Source organism: Kwoniella botswanensis, chromosome 1, assembly GCF_036426115.1.
Source record: "Kwoniella botswanensis chromosome 1, complete sequence".
NCBI classification, from domain to species: Eukaryota; Fungi; Basidiomycota; class Tremellomycetes; order Tremellales; family Cryptococcaceae; genus Kwoniella; species Kwoniella botswanensis.
In genome coordinates, this window is record NC_088599.1 from 11,337,426 (window position 1) to 11,352,717 (window position 15,292).

At 43.5% G+C, this 15,292-nt stretch overlaps 7 protein-coding genes across 7 annotated transcripts; 4 read left to right on the plus strand and 3 right to left on the minus strand.

Annotated features, from left to right (window-relative positions):
• Nucleotides 1-107: 107 nt before the first annotated feature.
• L199_004269 (uncharacterized protein) lies at nucleotides 108-4,085 on the minus strand (the record flags this gene model as incomplete). Its single annotated transcript, XM_064889997.1, has 18 exons — nucleotides 108-250; nucleotides 332-485; nucleotides 556-588; nucleotides 666-1,106; nucleotides 1,175-1,288; nucleotides 1,361-1,861; nucleotides 1,916-2,120; nucleotides 2,181-2,329; nucleotides 2,401-2,530; nucleotides 2,582-2,729; nucleotides 2,790-2,901; nucleotides 2,961-3,137; nucleotides 3,221-3,337; nucleotides 3,413-3,517; nucleotides 3,581-3,602; nucleotides 3,662-3,718; nucleotides 3,779-3,861; nucleotides 3,927-4,085. The coding sequence occupies 18 exons, from the start codon at nucleotides 4,083-4,085 to the stop codon at nucleotides 108-110; spliced, it is 2,850 nt and encodes a 949-aa protein (XP_064746069.1).
• A 530-nt stretch (nucleotides 4,086-4,615) lies between these two features.
• Nucleotides 4,616-5,537, plus strand: L199_004270 (uncharacterized protein; the record flags this gene model as incomplete). The annotated part of the gene is made up of 4 exons (XM_064889998.1): nucleotides 4,616-4,636; nucleotides 4,814-4,900; nucleotides 5,070-5,163; nucleotides 5,467-5,537. The coding sequence occupies 4 exons, from the start codon at nucleotides 4,616-4,618 to the stop codon at nucleotides 5,535-5,537; spliced, it is 273 nt and encodes a 90-aa protein (XP_064746070.1).
• A 488-nt stretch (nucleotides 5,538-6,025) lies between these two features.
• On the plus strand, nucleotides 6,026-7,996 carry L199_004271 (histone acetyltransferase type B subunit 2; the record flags this gene model as incomplete). Its single annotated transcript, XM_064889999.1, has 10 exons — nucleotides 6,026-6,100; nucleotides 6,159-6,181; nucleotides 6,239-6,322; nucleotides 6,391-6,551; nucleotides 6,706-6,934; nucleotides 7,016-7,090; nucleotides 7,149-7,227; nucleotides 7,286-7,353; nucleotides 7,417-7,543; nucleotides 7,616-7,996. The coding sequence occupies 10 exons, from the start codon at nucleotides 6,026-6,028 to the stop codon at nucleotides 7,994-7,996; spliced, it is 1,302 nt and encodes a 433-aa protein (XP_064746071.1).
• Nucleotides 7,997-8,371: 375 nt separating this feature from the next.
• Nucleotides 8,372-10,009, minus strand: L199_004272 (uncharacterized protein; the record flags this gene model as incomplete). Its single annotated transcript, XM_064890000.1, has 4 exons — nucleotides 8,372-9,091; nucleotides 9,225-9,350; nucleotides 9,477-9,546; nucleotides 9,690-10,009. 4 exons carry the CDS (start codon nucleotides 10,007-10,009, stop codon nucleotides 8,372-8,374), a joined length of 1,236 nt encoding a protein of 411 aa, XP_064746072.1.
• A 608-nt stretch (nucleotides 10,010-10,617) lies between these two features.
• L199_004273 (uncharacterized protein) lies at nucleotides 10,618-12,043 on the plus strand (the record flags this gene model as incomplete). Its single annotated transcript, XM_064890001.1, has 6 exons — nucleotides 10,618-10,671; nucleotides 10,746-10,831; nucleotides 10,906-10,984; nucleotides 11,045-11,392; nucleotides 11,475-11,814; nucleotides 11,913-12,043. 6 exons carry the CDS (start codon nucleotides 10,618-10,620, stop codon nucleotides 12,041-12,043), a joined length of 1,038 nt encoding a protein of 345 aa, XP_064746073.1.
• A 206-nt stretch (nucleotides 12,044-12,249) lies between these two features.
• L199_004274 (FK506-binding protein 2) lies at nucleotides 12,250-12,908 on the minus strand (the record flags this gene model as incomplete). Its single annotated transcript, XM_064890002.1, has 4 exons — nucleotides 12,250-12,347; nucleotides 12,421-12,519; nucleotides 12,601-12,677; nucleotides 12,751-12,908. The coding sequence occupies 4 exons, from the start codon at nucleotides 12,906-12,908 to the stop codon at nucleotides 12,250-12,252; spliced, it is 432 nt and encodes a 143-aa protein (XP_064746074.1).
• Nucleotides 12,909-13,232: 324 nt separating this feature from the next.
• On the plus strand, nucleotides 13,233-14,608 carry L199_004275 (uncharacterized protein; the record flags this gene model as incomplete). Its single annotated transcript, XM_064890003.1, has 8 exons — nucleotides 13,233-13,269; nucleotides 13,360-13,386; nucleotides 13,469-13,522; nucleotides 13,623-13,705; nucleotides 13,859-13,913; nucleotides 13,989-14,028; nucleotides 14,095-14,249; nucleotides 14,334-14,608. 8 exons carry the CDS (start codon nucleotides 13,233-13,235, stop codon nucleotides 14,606-14,608), a joined length of 726 nt encoding a protein of 241 aa, XP_064746075.1.
• Nucleotides 14,609-15,292: the final 684 nt, after the last annotated feature.

A 15,292-nucleotide genomic window follows, 5' to 3' on the forward strand; every position in this document is an offset into this window, starting at 1 on the left:
AAAAGGAGGAAATTCAATTTTAGGTGTAAAAAAATCGTCATGATTGTATTTATCTCTCCCCTCATCTGTACCTAGATGAAATCACACAACGTCGTTCACGTTCACGTTCATTTCAAAGCCTTCTGACTCAACGTAATCTTATCACCCAAACTCAGCGCTATACCCTGAGTCTTGGATCTTATCCTGACATGTCCAGTGATTGATCCATCTTCTGTACGTTCGATCGAAGCGTTGGCCAATGCATCTTCGCCTATGCGATCACAACCAGCCAACCGACTTATCAGCACATCCTCTTCGCCCGATGAGAACACAGGCAGAAGGTATAACTTACCGAATAACGACTTGGCAGCTAAATTGGCAGATAAGAAATCACAATCTCCCGACAAAGCAGCTTCGGGAGTGAGTAAAGCCATATGCGTGGATTTGAGTAAGTGGTCGAGGTACGCTCGTAAGTCCGAAATGGAAGTTTGTACAGCCACTTTGTTCTATAGTCCGGAAAAAGAAAACCCAATCAGCTTGGGTCTTTTGAAAGAACAACCAGGTTGTATCACTTACCTCCCATTCGAATTCGGTCCACATTGATCGGAACTACAAAATAACAAAAACACCATGATAAGCTTGATATCTCCAATATCATAAAAGTCAAGATGACCATGCGAGCTTACCTGAGCTTCGTTCACATAGTTGGGCTTGATGAAACTCATAATATCCACATGAATATCAGACATCACAATAGTGACATCTGAATCGCTCGCTCCCTGTTTCTGGTAAGTGATCGCACCGAAGATGACACCAGTCTCAGTCGACGAGACTTTGACAGTCGCAGTGAGAGAGTGGAATCCATGAGGTGCTAAAGTGACGGCAGCAGGCCTTTCGACAAGTTTGAGGTCTCCCAAAGTTGCGAAATCGACTGTGAGGTTTTGCATAGTCTCGTTCGTCGTGTTGACCAACAGAACATCAAGGATGATATCGTATTGCGACAATGTGACGACAGTCTCGGCGTAGACTGGATCGGAAAATCCAGTTAGTTGAGAGATTCTTGATAATTTCGATACGAAATCATCTTGAACTTCTGCGGCTCCAGTTGCTGCGACGAGGTCATCGAACTACGCATAGGTCAGAGACTATCAGTTGAAACACATCGGAGGGCGGGCTATGAGACAGCTAAACCCACGTCGTCGACATCACCGAGAGTGGATTTCTTGGACAATTGTCTGAAAGAGATCAAATCGTCCGCTTGAACAGTCGTAGTCTTGCTTTCTCTTTCTTTCTTCTCCAATGCCTTTTTCTGTTCATCGAGACACTTGTCAGCTGACTTTCCCTTTCAAGACCGACATGGGGTCTGCAGAAAAAAGCTCACCTCTTCGGTAGCTACCATCTTAGCATAAGCAGCTTTGGTATCATGCAAGAACACGTCCTGTAAGATCTTGGAAGATTGCAGTTCCGCAAGAGTTTCTATACAGTTCATTATCCTTTCTTGGGAATCTTCGTCGATGGGTACGGCAACGAATTTTGATTGACCGACTCGGATAATAGAAGTCATGATGAGGATAGCTTCCGCTCGAAGGGTATTGATAGATTGAGAATCAGATTGACCCTCGGAGAATCGAAGGACAAGTTTGGTGAGTGTGGCTGCTAAAACCGAAGCAGTGAAGAAGTCACCGCCAAGGATCAAAGCTCGTAAGGGTGGTTTGGTGGCTGCTCGAACTTGCTCCAGTCTTGCTGCTTGAGCCGTCGATGTGTATACCGTCTCGGTAGCATACGTTCCATCAGGTAAGACTCTTGTGGTAGTCACAGCTTTAGGCGCTTCTTCCTTTTCGGTGGGATTCTCATCCGCAGCTTCAGCTTCGTCCAGTAGACGCTAAATTTCAACTGTCAGTTTTGCAGGTACAGAGAGGTCCAAAAGGAAGCTTACCTGCTCAGAAGCTAGAATAGGTATTTCTCCCAAAACCTTTCTTATCTCCTGGATAGCCTTCTTGATATCCGCAGGTCCCGTAGCATATTCTCCCACAATCCACATAGCTCCTCTGAATACCTTTCCAGATTTGATCTCACTGAATGTCGAAACGAGTTTCTCGGTGATGGCTGGTCGAAGATCGGGGAATCGCTCAACGACCTCACTGTAACGATGTATCAGCTAGCCGTACCCAGTACTGTAAGTGTTCTGGAGTTTGGCTTACCGGACAAAAGAGATGACATCGACAGCTGATGGGTTGTTTGAGTCACCCAAGAAGTCCATGAGAACATGGACAACGTTGGCAGCAACTTCTGAGAATTTGATAGCGCAGGAGTGGATGCTTTGAATGAGCAGTTGTCGGTATTCAAGGTTCTGTCAGATTTGGTAGAAGTATTGATAAGCCGATGACCTTTGTTATACAAAATACAAGAGCTCGATCGCACCTTGTCAAAGTCTTGGTCAAGAGTACCTTGCAGTTGTTTCTTCAAGAATAATACTACATCCTCTACGTTCCTGCTAGTCACCATCTCAAGAGCGATACCAAGAGCCTTTCTCTTGACTTCCATATCGGGGCTATGGATTCACAACTTAGCTGAGTCTCGGATGAGGGCGATCATGACTCACCTAGTCAGAACCTTGAGTATATCCATGACCATAGGATCTAGCACATGTTCATGCTTAGCTCTGAGATTATCGAATCGATCGAGAACAATGAGTTTAACGTTGTTGTCGGCTTCTTTGACGATGAGCTCAGCAAGGGCAGCAGCGGCAGCTATCGAAATATCAGCTTTTGTTCACGTCATCTCATTTTGACCTGGGGCGGAAGACTCACCTTTGACAGCAGCAGGGTTTTGGGTGAGAGTGGTCAAGCTAGTAGCAGCTTCATATTTGACAGCATGGGATTCAGCATTGAGGAGCTCGAAAATACATCTTATCCATTTTGCCTATACAGTCGTCCGGTCCATCAGCTAATCTTCTTATAGAAGGCTTTGTATTAGCTCACCCTATGTCCACCTTCGGTTTTAGCTTCCTTTCTAACCAACTCAATCACGGCCATCTGCATCAACTCGTCCATCCCTGAGATCTGATCAAAGTTGTTGAGTAGGTATCGAACAGCAGTAGGTTGAGAGATGTTGCAGAGGGTGACAAAGGCATTTCGTTTACAGGTTGAGTCGGATTCCTATACCATAGACCACAACAAAACAGAGTTGTAAGCTCTTTCCCAATCAACGTTATTTAGAATCAAGGGAAGGAACAGCTCACAGCTGCTAAGAAAGTATCCAATAGTTCTGGTGCATCAGGAATGAGGTGTTCGTGATCTTGATATATAGTGTATGTTGCGAAGACAGCGTTCTTTCGTACGAATGAATGTCGGTGTTCCTATAATGCCAACAATCGATATATCAGTTAAGCTTCGTGTCAATATTCGCGTGCGAGGGGATACATGCGACTCACCAGACATGATCTGACGGTAGGTACTAACGGTTCCAACAATTCTGCTTCTCTAATTTTCTGAAGGAAACGTAAGGTTGCACCCCTGATATATTCATTTGGATGTTGCTATTGTACAAATACAGTTAGCTTTGTGTATGCCCATTTCTGTAGATGGTGAGGATAGCTTACCAAGTCATTTCGAATAGCGTTACTGCACCGGTGGAAAGTCAGCTTATAGTTCACAAATGGTAAAACAATCGACAAGCTTACACTACTAAGATCATTTCCTGCTTCAACTTTCCATTATCGTCGAGCTTAGGGCAGATCCTAAACCATTCGTCAGCACGAGTTGAGTCCATCTTCACCGGAGAGAGGAGATTAACTCACTCCCAATAGAAATGCAACATCTTCTTCAACTGCTTATTACGTGAGGGCATGACATATTGGATGATGGGCATGAGTAACGATGGCTATACCAATAACACAGAAGATCAATCAATTTCCTTCTCCTAATCAAGTGCTATGGGTGACTGACATGACCTTGACCATTCAAAGTGCTAACTATAATCCTCCTCATAGTCTCCAATTTGACATCGTCTGATCCCTTCTGCAAGGCATTTCGCAAGTCCTGCGACGAAGGTGCGTCAATCAGGTCATCGTGAACGATGGTGTAGCACGTTGAAGATGGGTTCATGGTGATGGTGGTTTGGCGGTACCGCCTTGATAGAGATCCAGATCTGAGGAGCGAGAGATTTGAGACGGGGTGGCTGGTGCGGGAAATGGGGGATTGCAGTATTTGATTATCTGGCTGTGTCTATGGGTATGTATATGTTGATGCCGTCGATACGACGGACTAGCAATTAGCATGCATCGTTGGAGGATGGATGTCAAGTGTGGATGTAGCTCGTCGCGTCACACTCAACGCATGGCATTATGCCACACCGTCGGAAGTATCGGCAATATCCCCTTGGCTCAGTCTCCAGTCTTCTTCCTCGGTTTGACCCGGTAGGCAGTGGATGCTGGATACTGTATGCTCTCACGAGTGGTTCATTGGCTATTTGCAGAATCAACATTAGCTTGAATAGAAGTCCACAAGTATATCTTCTACTCTCTACCGTTCTCAATCGTATCGTATACCAAAAGGGCACTCGAGCCCTCCGAATATCCATTTCCCATCCGTCCATAAATTACCCACCCCTTCGTTCCGGAAAAATCCTCGAAAAAATGGCTACTCCCACTACCAACGTGAGTATAACATCGAAATGACAGGAAATTCTGTTAAGACAAGAGATGGAGAAGAGGGGGCAGGATATCACACGACGGACAAGTGCAAAGGGAATAAAAGAATTCATAGACGGATTGGGTTCCCAGGACGGTGATGAGAAGGAATTGCTGCTAATCCGAAACACATATGGTTAATAGGTCGTTCGATGGTCTGCATTGATTGGAGGTATCTTCTATGGTATCGTTCACCAGTCAACAGTACAAAGTCAATATGATGAGAAGAAGGTGAGATTCACTGTCTGAATCCATGAGACAGAAAGGAGACTGATTATTCATCTGTCCTTCACATTTAATATTTCTCACTTGGTCTGGCATATATCATCTGATGAAAATGCAACATAAAACATCACCTACGATCTCTTACAAATCGAAAATGATCATTCACGACGAATAGGCTGCTCATGCCGTATCTCACCGAGCACATCTGATTGAGGAGGCTAAGAAAGCTTATGCTGCTAAGAAGGCTGAGAAGACTGGAGGTTCAGGATGTGAGTGGTTTCTCTACCTTCTTTTTTCCATGGTCAATTCTCTTTTTGGGGGATTACGAACGTGAATGTGTAGCATGAGAAAAACAGGGTAGACAGGGTGTAGCTGAGAGAGAGCGTCTACCGGTCGTGGGGTCCTGTCATATTGGAATGAGTGACGAAACAAATTGGGATGAAGAACGAATGGAAAACAGAAAGGAGGAACAAATACAACTGCCAGATTTTTTGCAACACCCACAAACACATCTTTCAGAAGACTCATGCCTGAATGGAGACAATGCGCTGACTCGACTACCCTCATCTCAGTGATCACCGATCCAGAGGATCCTAAATTCGATTTAGAAAAAGTGATTGAGAGCTGGACAAAGGATTCATAGTTGGGATGTCTTCATTTGTTGCAACAATATAATCGATAATGATGCAATGATCTTGATAGATGGCATACCGAATTTTCCTCGTGTCTTCTGTGTCCGTTTCAGCTGCTCTGAACCATGTCGTTAGCATTCGGACATCTACAGTACATGCGTCTTTTCGTTGAGTATATATGTATATAAATATATATATCTGAACATCCCTCCTCCATGAAAAATGGTGATATCATCACTTTTCCTCATACGGTCAGATGGCTTTTGCACTGATCAGACGCGTCCGAAATCCTGCTGCAGCTCATGTTGATCCATCCAATCTTGTCTTGTCGTTCCTCATTTTCTCTCATCCGTATCAACCAGAGAAAGTCCCATTCATCATTACTCTCGTTATTGTATCTGACATCCCTCAAGGCTCTTATTCTCATCAGCCCAGTTGATTCGCCAGAACATCTGAAACTCACTTTCCCCACCCTACGACCTTACCGAACGACTTCACCATGGCTCCTTCCGAACCTATCGAGATAGAAGATGATGTCTCGAATGCAGGGGATGACAGCCAAGTAATCAATGAGGTGAGCTTTCATCCTATGAGCTTTGCGATGGCCTAGCTGACGAAAGAAGCTTGACTAGGAATACAAAATTTGGAAGAAGAAGTGAGCTAGCAGAGTAATGGCTAAATATTATTGACTAGCTGACGATCATCTGTGCAGTACTCCGTTCTTGTACGATACAGTCATAACTCATGCTTTGACATGGCCATCCCTCACCTGTCAATGGTTACCAGATCAGACCACGTGAGTGCATCGTCAAAAACTGCAACATCTACCTAGACCAAGCTGATGTCATCGTATGATCCTTGCAGCCCCCCTGATGCTGATTATACCGTCCACCGAATGATCATCGGTACCCATACCTCAGGTCAGGCAAAAGATCACCTGATCATCGCCGAGGTATTGCTCCCTAAAGGTGGGATGGAGAATGCAGGCAAGGAAGTGGCTGAGATGTATGATGAGGACAAACAAGGTGAGTTGTCCGCTTTTCTCCTTTCCCAAGTTACGATTCCTCATTCTGTGAAAATGACAAGGATCTTCCAAAGCCCACATTACTTCTTGATTGTCCACTCGCTCAACTAGAAGGAACAATCACTTACTGATATTCATCTGTTCCGTTTTCGCAGAGATCGGATCATACACTAAATCACCCGCTCGAATCCGAGCTATCCAAACGATAAACCATGAAGGCGAGATCAACCGAGCTAGATACATGCCTCAAAACCCCGAACTTATAGCTACCAAAGCTGTCTCGGGGGATGTATTAGTATTTGATAGGACCAAACATGAATCAAAGGCGAATCCAAATGGTGAATGTAGGCCTGATATAAGATTGAAAGGGCAAAGTAAAGAAGGGTAAGTTGGCTGTGTGTTCTCTGTCGACGTCTCACTTCGAGGCCACCAGATTAACAACTGACGCTGAGGCACTCATGGTAGTTATGGACTTGCTTGGAGTACTGTAAAAGAAGGACATATTCTCAGTGCGAGTGAGGATACCACTGTAGCTCATTGGTATGTCCATTCATTTCCACAGAGCAAGATAAAAGACTGAAAGATGGTGTGATGATAGGGACATCCAAGGTTACCAGAAGAAAGATCCCGTCCTCCAGCCATTACGACTCTATAAAGGTCATTCAGCTTGTGTCGGTGTAAGTTGGATTCATCTTCGTATGACTTAAGGCATTTTACTTATACAGCATATTACAGGACGTCGATTGGCACCCTAAAAACGATTACATGTTTGCATCAGTAGGAGACGACAGGAAAATCATGCTGTGAGTTAGCTTATGTGATTGTGGTTTGAGTCCCAATTGAGCTGATAATGCAATTTGATATAGATGGGACACAAGAAGCGATAATGCAAACAAACCATCTTCATCTCATGAAGGTCATACAGCTGAAATCAATTCGGTCGCTTTCGCTCCAAGTTCCGATTACCTATATCTAACTGGATCGAGTGATAACGTGAGTCATAGTCTTCCTGGACCTATTCTCAGGCATGTGGGTACTGACTTGATTGATTATCGATATTCGTAGACAATCGCATTATGGGATATCCGAAAACCCACTCACAAACTCCATTCCTTCGAAGGCCATACCGACGACGTGTTACAACTCTCTTGGTCACCTCATTCACCTGTCCACTTCGCATCGGCCTCAGCAGATCGAAGAGTCCACATATGGAATCTCGATGCGATCGGTTCTGAGCAAACTCCCGATGACGCCGAGGATGGACCACCCGAATTGCTTTTCGTACATGGTGGACATACTTCCAAGGTATCTGATATATCCTGGAGCCCCAATGCCAAGTGGCACCTCGCTACGACTGCTGAAGATAATATCTTGCAGGTTTGGGAACCTTCTAGACATATTAGAACGCCTGGAGAAGGGGATGTGGATGCGATGGATTTAGAGTAGATAGGAGAGGGATCGTGGTGAGATGGATTTGAATAAACTAATGGAAGAAGAGGAAAATTTTGGGACAGTAACTTGTAGAAGATTAGATTGAGAATGAGAATAAGCATGAGATCGTGCGCTCGTTACTGGTGAGGGCTCGTACGAATGAAGTCTCTCGCAAAGAATGGATGATAATATAAGCAACTTCGTATAAATCGAGAGAAAACTCGCAAAACATGCATCATCACATGTCCTAAAACACATTGACAGTGTACAACATCTATAATTACACATCGGTATATGGTATTTGGTATTGCCATGTTGGTTTGAACATCTTATATCTAGATTATAAAGTATGGGAAATTCTACCTTGGTACATGGGAATTCCTATCAAAATCAATTTATAGCCACTTCCTCTACTTTCGAAGTTAGATGTATTATCCCATCGACCTTCTTCAACTCATCTATCCCATCTGCATTGATATCAATATTTATTATCCCACCTTCTTCCCCTTGATCCTGTTGATGAGGCTTTTGATTTTCCAAATGTACAATATCATTTATACTTTTACTTTCACCATAATGACTTTGATCTTCACCATCTACAATGATTGATACGGGAGTGGAAGTCGAAGTCTGATTGATCTGATCACCATGTGTGTTGATTTTATATTGTTGATTTCGCCGCTGTGTCTGTTGTTGGGGTAGTTGATCCAAACGTAAACTAGTAATCCCATTCTCCCTTTTATCTTCATCTTCATGCCCATTGTTTCTGCCTCCTTTTTGGGATATCGCATTATCGATCGACATCGAAATAGCCTCAGAAGGTATTTGTCCTTTACTCTGATTCTGATTCTGATTCTGGTTCTGGTTAGGTGTGATGACACCCTTTCTAGGAAGACTCAACATCTCCCAATCAGGTAAATTTCCAACCCCTCCTCCTTTACTACTACCAGTCACTTCTTTCCAAACGGGTATCAGATCGAAAAGATCAATAAACTGTTGATCTACCGCTCGAGATTTGGGAGAAGAGAATCTTCGATATTCGTCGAATATCGATGTCAAGGACCAGGATTGGAGACGACGGATACATCCTATTAGACAGCCTGTGCGGTGCTATCAAGTACGAGTCAGGTACTATTAGCTTGGTTCATTCTTATATTCAGGTAGAAATTTCCCCAGTTCCACATGGGAATTTGAACACAATTCGATTCGATGTGATATGCAAATCAATCCAACCCGTACTCACCTTGCCTTTATTGCAATGTATCAATATCGGATGATTTCTCTGATCCAAGATCGCTACAAGAGCAGAACAGATGACGTCTTCTGGGATATTATCGAATGGCTCCTTATTACCTGGTATACCAAATTGCTATTACCACAAGGACAGCACATAACCAAGTCAAAATCAGCTACTGCTCACTCCCCATTCTGAATTCCTGCATTCCATACTTCGAGTGCCAGTGCAGAGCGACGGGGATGTATAAGAAAGACTAACCATAAATTGTATATCTTGGGATTGACACCATTCTAAATTCGCTTCTGGATAATCTTCTAACACGAGGGTTCTATCGAGAAATTTCAAATAGTCGACGATTAGCTGAATTTGTAATGAAAAATATGTATATCGCCATAACCATAAATCAACATTTCAGAAGCAGGAAAAAGAAGAAGAAAGATTCATCCGGATGTTTCTTACAGCCCAACTCACAAAACAGTCTTCAACCTCAGAGTCTCCATGAATCCAAAATTCCTTTTCTTAGGAAATCCACTTCTGTACACTCCCTTGGAAACCAACGCAAAGTTCTCAGGGGGCACCAAGTCCTCTTCAACTTTTGGTAAAGCCGGTGGAGGAAGGTATAGAGGATTAGGCGGTTGCGATAGGGGTTGTTGTAAGATTGGTGAGGGGTTAGTCGACTGGTTGGATGTAGAGCTTGATGCGGGAGGAGCGGGAGGAGGGATGGAGGCGATTCGAGATGAGAGGATGGTAGCTAGGAATGGAGGGATGGTAGGTGGTGATGATGATGACATCGTAATGAGATATCCAACAATATTGTGTCGAATAATTAAGCCAGATTGGCTTAGACGTATGAAACTATGGGCTTTTCATGGGTATATTGTAGTTTGTATTTAACGCCGTTGGTGGGAGATGGTACATGAGTGTTGATAATGTGTTTAGCGATGGACTAAGATTAATGCGCTAGAAATAGATACGGTTTTCTTGTCGTTGAACATTGACAAAACGCATCAATCAACACACGACAAACTCGTATCCTCGGCCATCAGGATATCGGGTGTGAATCGTAATCACATTAGAAATTTGGATTACGAATCTCACAGATGTTAAGATGATGTAAGAAAATCGTATTGGAAGATCGACAGAAGTGGCATCTCGTAATCTCGTGTTTGAAACCCGTCGGAAAGATCCGAACGGTGAGCTAACACAACAAGAAACAAAGACAACGATATATACCGAGCACATGAGGGTAAATACGACATATACAATTAGCAGTATTGTAGGTATATAGTCCAACGAGCAGATATCAGTAAGTTATCTGTAAAGCCTTGGCGTTTTACATCACCCTCACAAAAATCTCCCATATCGAGGGTACAGTCAAGAAGATATAGAGTTGGCTACCATGGCACCAAAAATACAACCGGTCCATTTGGATCTTCAACCTCTCAAACCAGAGGTAAGCTGTGTCTCTATGATATTTGCAGATACTCCAGATGTGAGCCAAGCTCATATATATGTATCGTATAATAGGATATACCAGACCCCGCTTCAGCAGAATTCGACAAATTCTTGAATGATCATTTTGAGATGGGTATAAAGCTGTCAGATAGTATGGCGTGAGTGCCCTAAATGATCCAGCTGGAAGGTTGTGAGAAGCTAACATGAAAGTTATATAATCCGACATTTGTAGTAATTGGAACCATCACTCGACGAAACACGATGGGACAGTGAAAATACTGAACTTGACCACTTCTTCGACAAACAACGATGTGAGTGGTATACTTTACCATGACATACATCCTAGACTGACTTTCTTGGTGGAAACGTAGATACGTAAATCCCTAGGAGGTATCAAAGAATATTGGTGTGGACGAGAATCTCACCATTCCAGCTCCACTTCTTTACCCAAACAACCCACCGATGGAACCACCTCGAAACGACATTCAGCGTCGTACAACCCCGTCAATCTCGCTAGACGTCTATCCGATCGAATTTCAACTAGACATTCAGAAGATAAAGGTCATGATCATATCAATGGAAATGGAGTTGTTCCCAATGGAAGTGCAATAGAGGAAGATGATCCGTCTGAAGCTGAACGACAGGCTTTGTTCATGAGTACTACCCCTGAAGGGATCTATGAGAGGTTCAGAAGGGGTTTATTGGAATATCATAGTGAGGTGAGTCCATCCCCAACCTCCATCTCGAGACTTGATTGATCTTTGTGGAGGAGTGGCTGATTGTTGGGGTTGGGGCAACCAGAACGAAAGAGAATATATAGAATCAATGAGAGAATCCGAATGTCTCCACATCTACCGAAAACATGTCGCAGAAGTATGGAGATTAACATTCAAAACTCCTCCACCTACCAATCCACGTACATTCGTTGTCTTGCTCTTGTCACGCGAGTTGATAGGTGAACCTAAAGGTGAAAGAGCATTTATGAATATCTCTTTGCCATTCGAACATCCTGATTGTCCACCGAAATTGAATAATGAGAAATCGAGAGTTAGAGGGAAATACGTTAGTGTAGAGAGGGTAAGGGAGATTGAGGGTGGGAAGGAAGTTGAATGGAGGATGGCTACTTCTAGTGATGCTGGCGGTAAGTAGTCATTCCCTTTCTTACTAAGTATTGTACATGTATGATACAATAATATCGACCAGCCATTGGTATATTTGCTGATAATCCTCTTGGTGTAGGTAATATACCTCGATTTGTGACTAATGGATCTTTACCTAATAGTATAGCAGAAGATGTACCTTCTTTCTTAGGTTGGATGGTCAAAAGGTTCCCTGTTGGTGGAGAAGTTACGTCGAGACCTGTCACCTAGTGATTTTAGAGATGGTGGAATATAAAACGTTGTAGATGAGATTGTACAAAGTATCTGGTTGATTGGGAATATCCAATAGATGTATTGCATATTGAATAGGATATGGATGATCGGTATACCATAGTATACTCTTCTTGCCATTTAATTTTCTGATCACTTCTGCATCTACTTTTTGTATATGTGTGATGATGCTCCGACGGACTAGTCTATAACTCATCCACGAACCTATTCTTGATACCCAACAATTCCACTTCGAAAACCAAAGTACTTTGAGGTGGGATGACGGGAGGATGACCTCTTTCGCCTGATCGAGACACCACATTAGCTTGGTTTGCAGGGCGTAAGAGAACCCGTACAAAGTCATCTGTGAGACTTACCATAAGCCAATTCATGTGGGATAGTCAATTTCCTCTTTTCACTAATACACATATCTAATAATCCTTGATCCCATCCTCTGATCACTTGTCCAGCACCGACTATTCAATTTATCATTCGGTCAGCTTGTTGACCTGGCTGTATGGATAGTACAGGGCAAGGTAGTTGATAAGTGGACTAACGTGTAAACTCAAAAGGTTGATTCCTATCTAAAGAACTATCAAATTTACTTCCATCCTTTGCCAAAGTTCCAGTGTAACTGCGAGTACCCAGACCGTACACATCAGCTGGTCCGTCAAAGGAGCGAAAATGTATAAATACCTATCACTCACTGCATACTTAATTTATCACCTTTCCTAGTTTTGATAGGACATTCTTCAGGTTTGTATTTGATTCCGATCTGAAGTTGATCTTTGGCTTTTCCCGATGCTGCGATGACCAGAGCTAGGGAGAGGAGGAGAGCGAGTAAGAGGGTTTTGGGGTTGTACATCTTCGATCTAGAGTCCTTTCGTAGGGGTTGAAATGTTACTAGTCAACATGAATTAGAGAAAGCTGAAATCAAAGGTGGTTCGCAGTGTGACACGTTGATCGTCCACCCAGCTTGTACGCGTGACACCCTCTGGCGGTGACCACCTCCGCGTTTCCAGTGGGTTTATTTACGCTTTGATGGGATATGTCATGTTATGACGATGATGATGCTTGGATCCTCTCCTTCACTGATCTTATCATTTCGACTTGCATTTCATCCATCTCATTCGCACACAACTTCGACCGCTTAGGAGCTCCATAGCACGCCAGTACCTAGGATAGAAAGATGGATCACGAAGGTACAGAATTGGTAGAAGCGTACGGTAAGCCTTACTACTTCGTCTCGCCTCTTTCGTCTTACCAACCGTCAAGATGACAGTAAGGTGGATGTTGATGTGATCAAGGTGACATAGACTACCTATTCAAGTTCATCGTGATAGGTGAGCTTAGTATCGTCATTATCGCCTCGAAAGAGGGCGACCACCGCTATTAGCTTATCATTGTCCATCTTACACTTTTCAGGCGAAGCTGGAACGGGGAAATCATGCTTGCTATATCACTGTATACATGAACAATGTGGGTAAGATTCCGAATACCTTAATCAGCCGATTCATTCTAGGTGGATATAAATCGCTGGGCTTCAAAGCTGATTTATCTGATTTTCCTTCGGATATAGTCAAGGAAAACTCTGCACATACGATAGGAGTGGAATTCTCGTCGAGGACGTTGAGGATAGGCGATAGGAATATAAAGCTGCAGGTGAGTGATGCAACATTCAAACGTTATCATGCTCCTTGTCGGCGATGAAACTTGGAGTAGAGATACGTAGAGGTTTCACTAAACTTCGACTCGCGTCCGACCCGAGAAGTGAAATAGGAATACAAGTACTGATTCCCGCTATTCACTATGTAGCTATGGGATACAGCAGGCCAAGAGAGATTCAGAAGTGTGACACGCTCGTACTATCGTGAGGTTCTCTGTTGTATCGAAATTACAAATAAAGGGGTCAGAAGCTGACCTGTCTGTCGCTTGTGCGCAACAGGAGGAGCGGCTGGAGCTATACTAGTTTATGATATAACATCGTATGTTCAGTTGCTTGTTGCACACAGATCGAAAAAATGCAGCTGATAACGACAACTTCTGAATAGACGGCAGTCCTTCGTCAATCTGAGTCGATGGTTAACGGATTGTCGAGCATTAGCTTCACCTCATCTGGTGATGGTGTTAGTAGGGAATAAATTGGATAAAGAGGAAGATAGGGAAGTTGAATATGCCGAAGGGTCAAGGTGGGCTCAGGAGAATGGTACGTTAACTACTCTGTAGATGAGCTGCCCCTTTTTGGTCTTCGTTCGATGTGACAGCTCACGTAGATTGACCTTTTGAATAGGACTACTATTTGTCGAAGTATCTTCCTTAAATGGTACGAATGTCATGACACCTTTCCTCCTAGCTGGTCGAACGATTCTATCCGCTATAGACGCTGGTACCCTCGACCCCGACTCGGCAGGTACAGGTATAAGTTACGGCGAGAGGCAGCTGAGAGCAGTGGGCAGTAGTTCGAGGTTGTCCACAGCGTTTTATGGGAGCGTGAGGAAGAAACGAAGGAGGGATAGTGTGAGTCTTAGGGACATGGTAGGAGCGAGTCAGAAGTGTAGCTGTTAGTGTGTGGTACATAGTATGTTGGGATATATCGTTGTAGATTTTAGAGGTATTTGAGTAGGGTCTGGGTGTAGGTACATATCGGGAATTTTTTGTCTTGCTCTCATATATACTCGCATTATAATTCGATCCGACATCACACGGATACATGACATGTACATTTTTCTCCCTTTCAGACATATCACAATCTTCTCGTCTTCTCGTCGATGCATACAGTGACTTACGATGAATATCGAGTCATGAATGAGCTGTGAGCATAGCATACCGAGTAAAACCGATCTTGTACTTTTGTACCCGCTTAAACACCGGTTATGGCTTTGTGTCATACCGGTTAGATCAAGTGACCGGGTGATTCAGTCATTCACTCGAGTTAAAGTGTCAGACAGTAAACAGAATGGAAAAAAGTCGAAGCTGTGACTGAATTTGAAGAGGGAGTAGGACTTCACACGAGTGAGTGAACCGTATATAAGGACTTCGGTAGAGAGGGTTGAAAGTCTGAGATGTAACTGTCTTTGTTTTTATCTGAAGTCACCCCTGGAGAAATATAGTCAGATCCTCGAGAAGTAGTCAAGGAAATCCTTCTCATCTTGTAACATCAGCAATACCTTATTGTAGTTGGAGCGCCGTCAGCCTTACCACCTTAGTACCGTTTGATCCTCAATCATCTTCCCTTTCATCCATAAACTT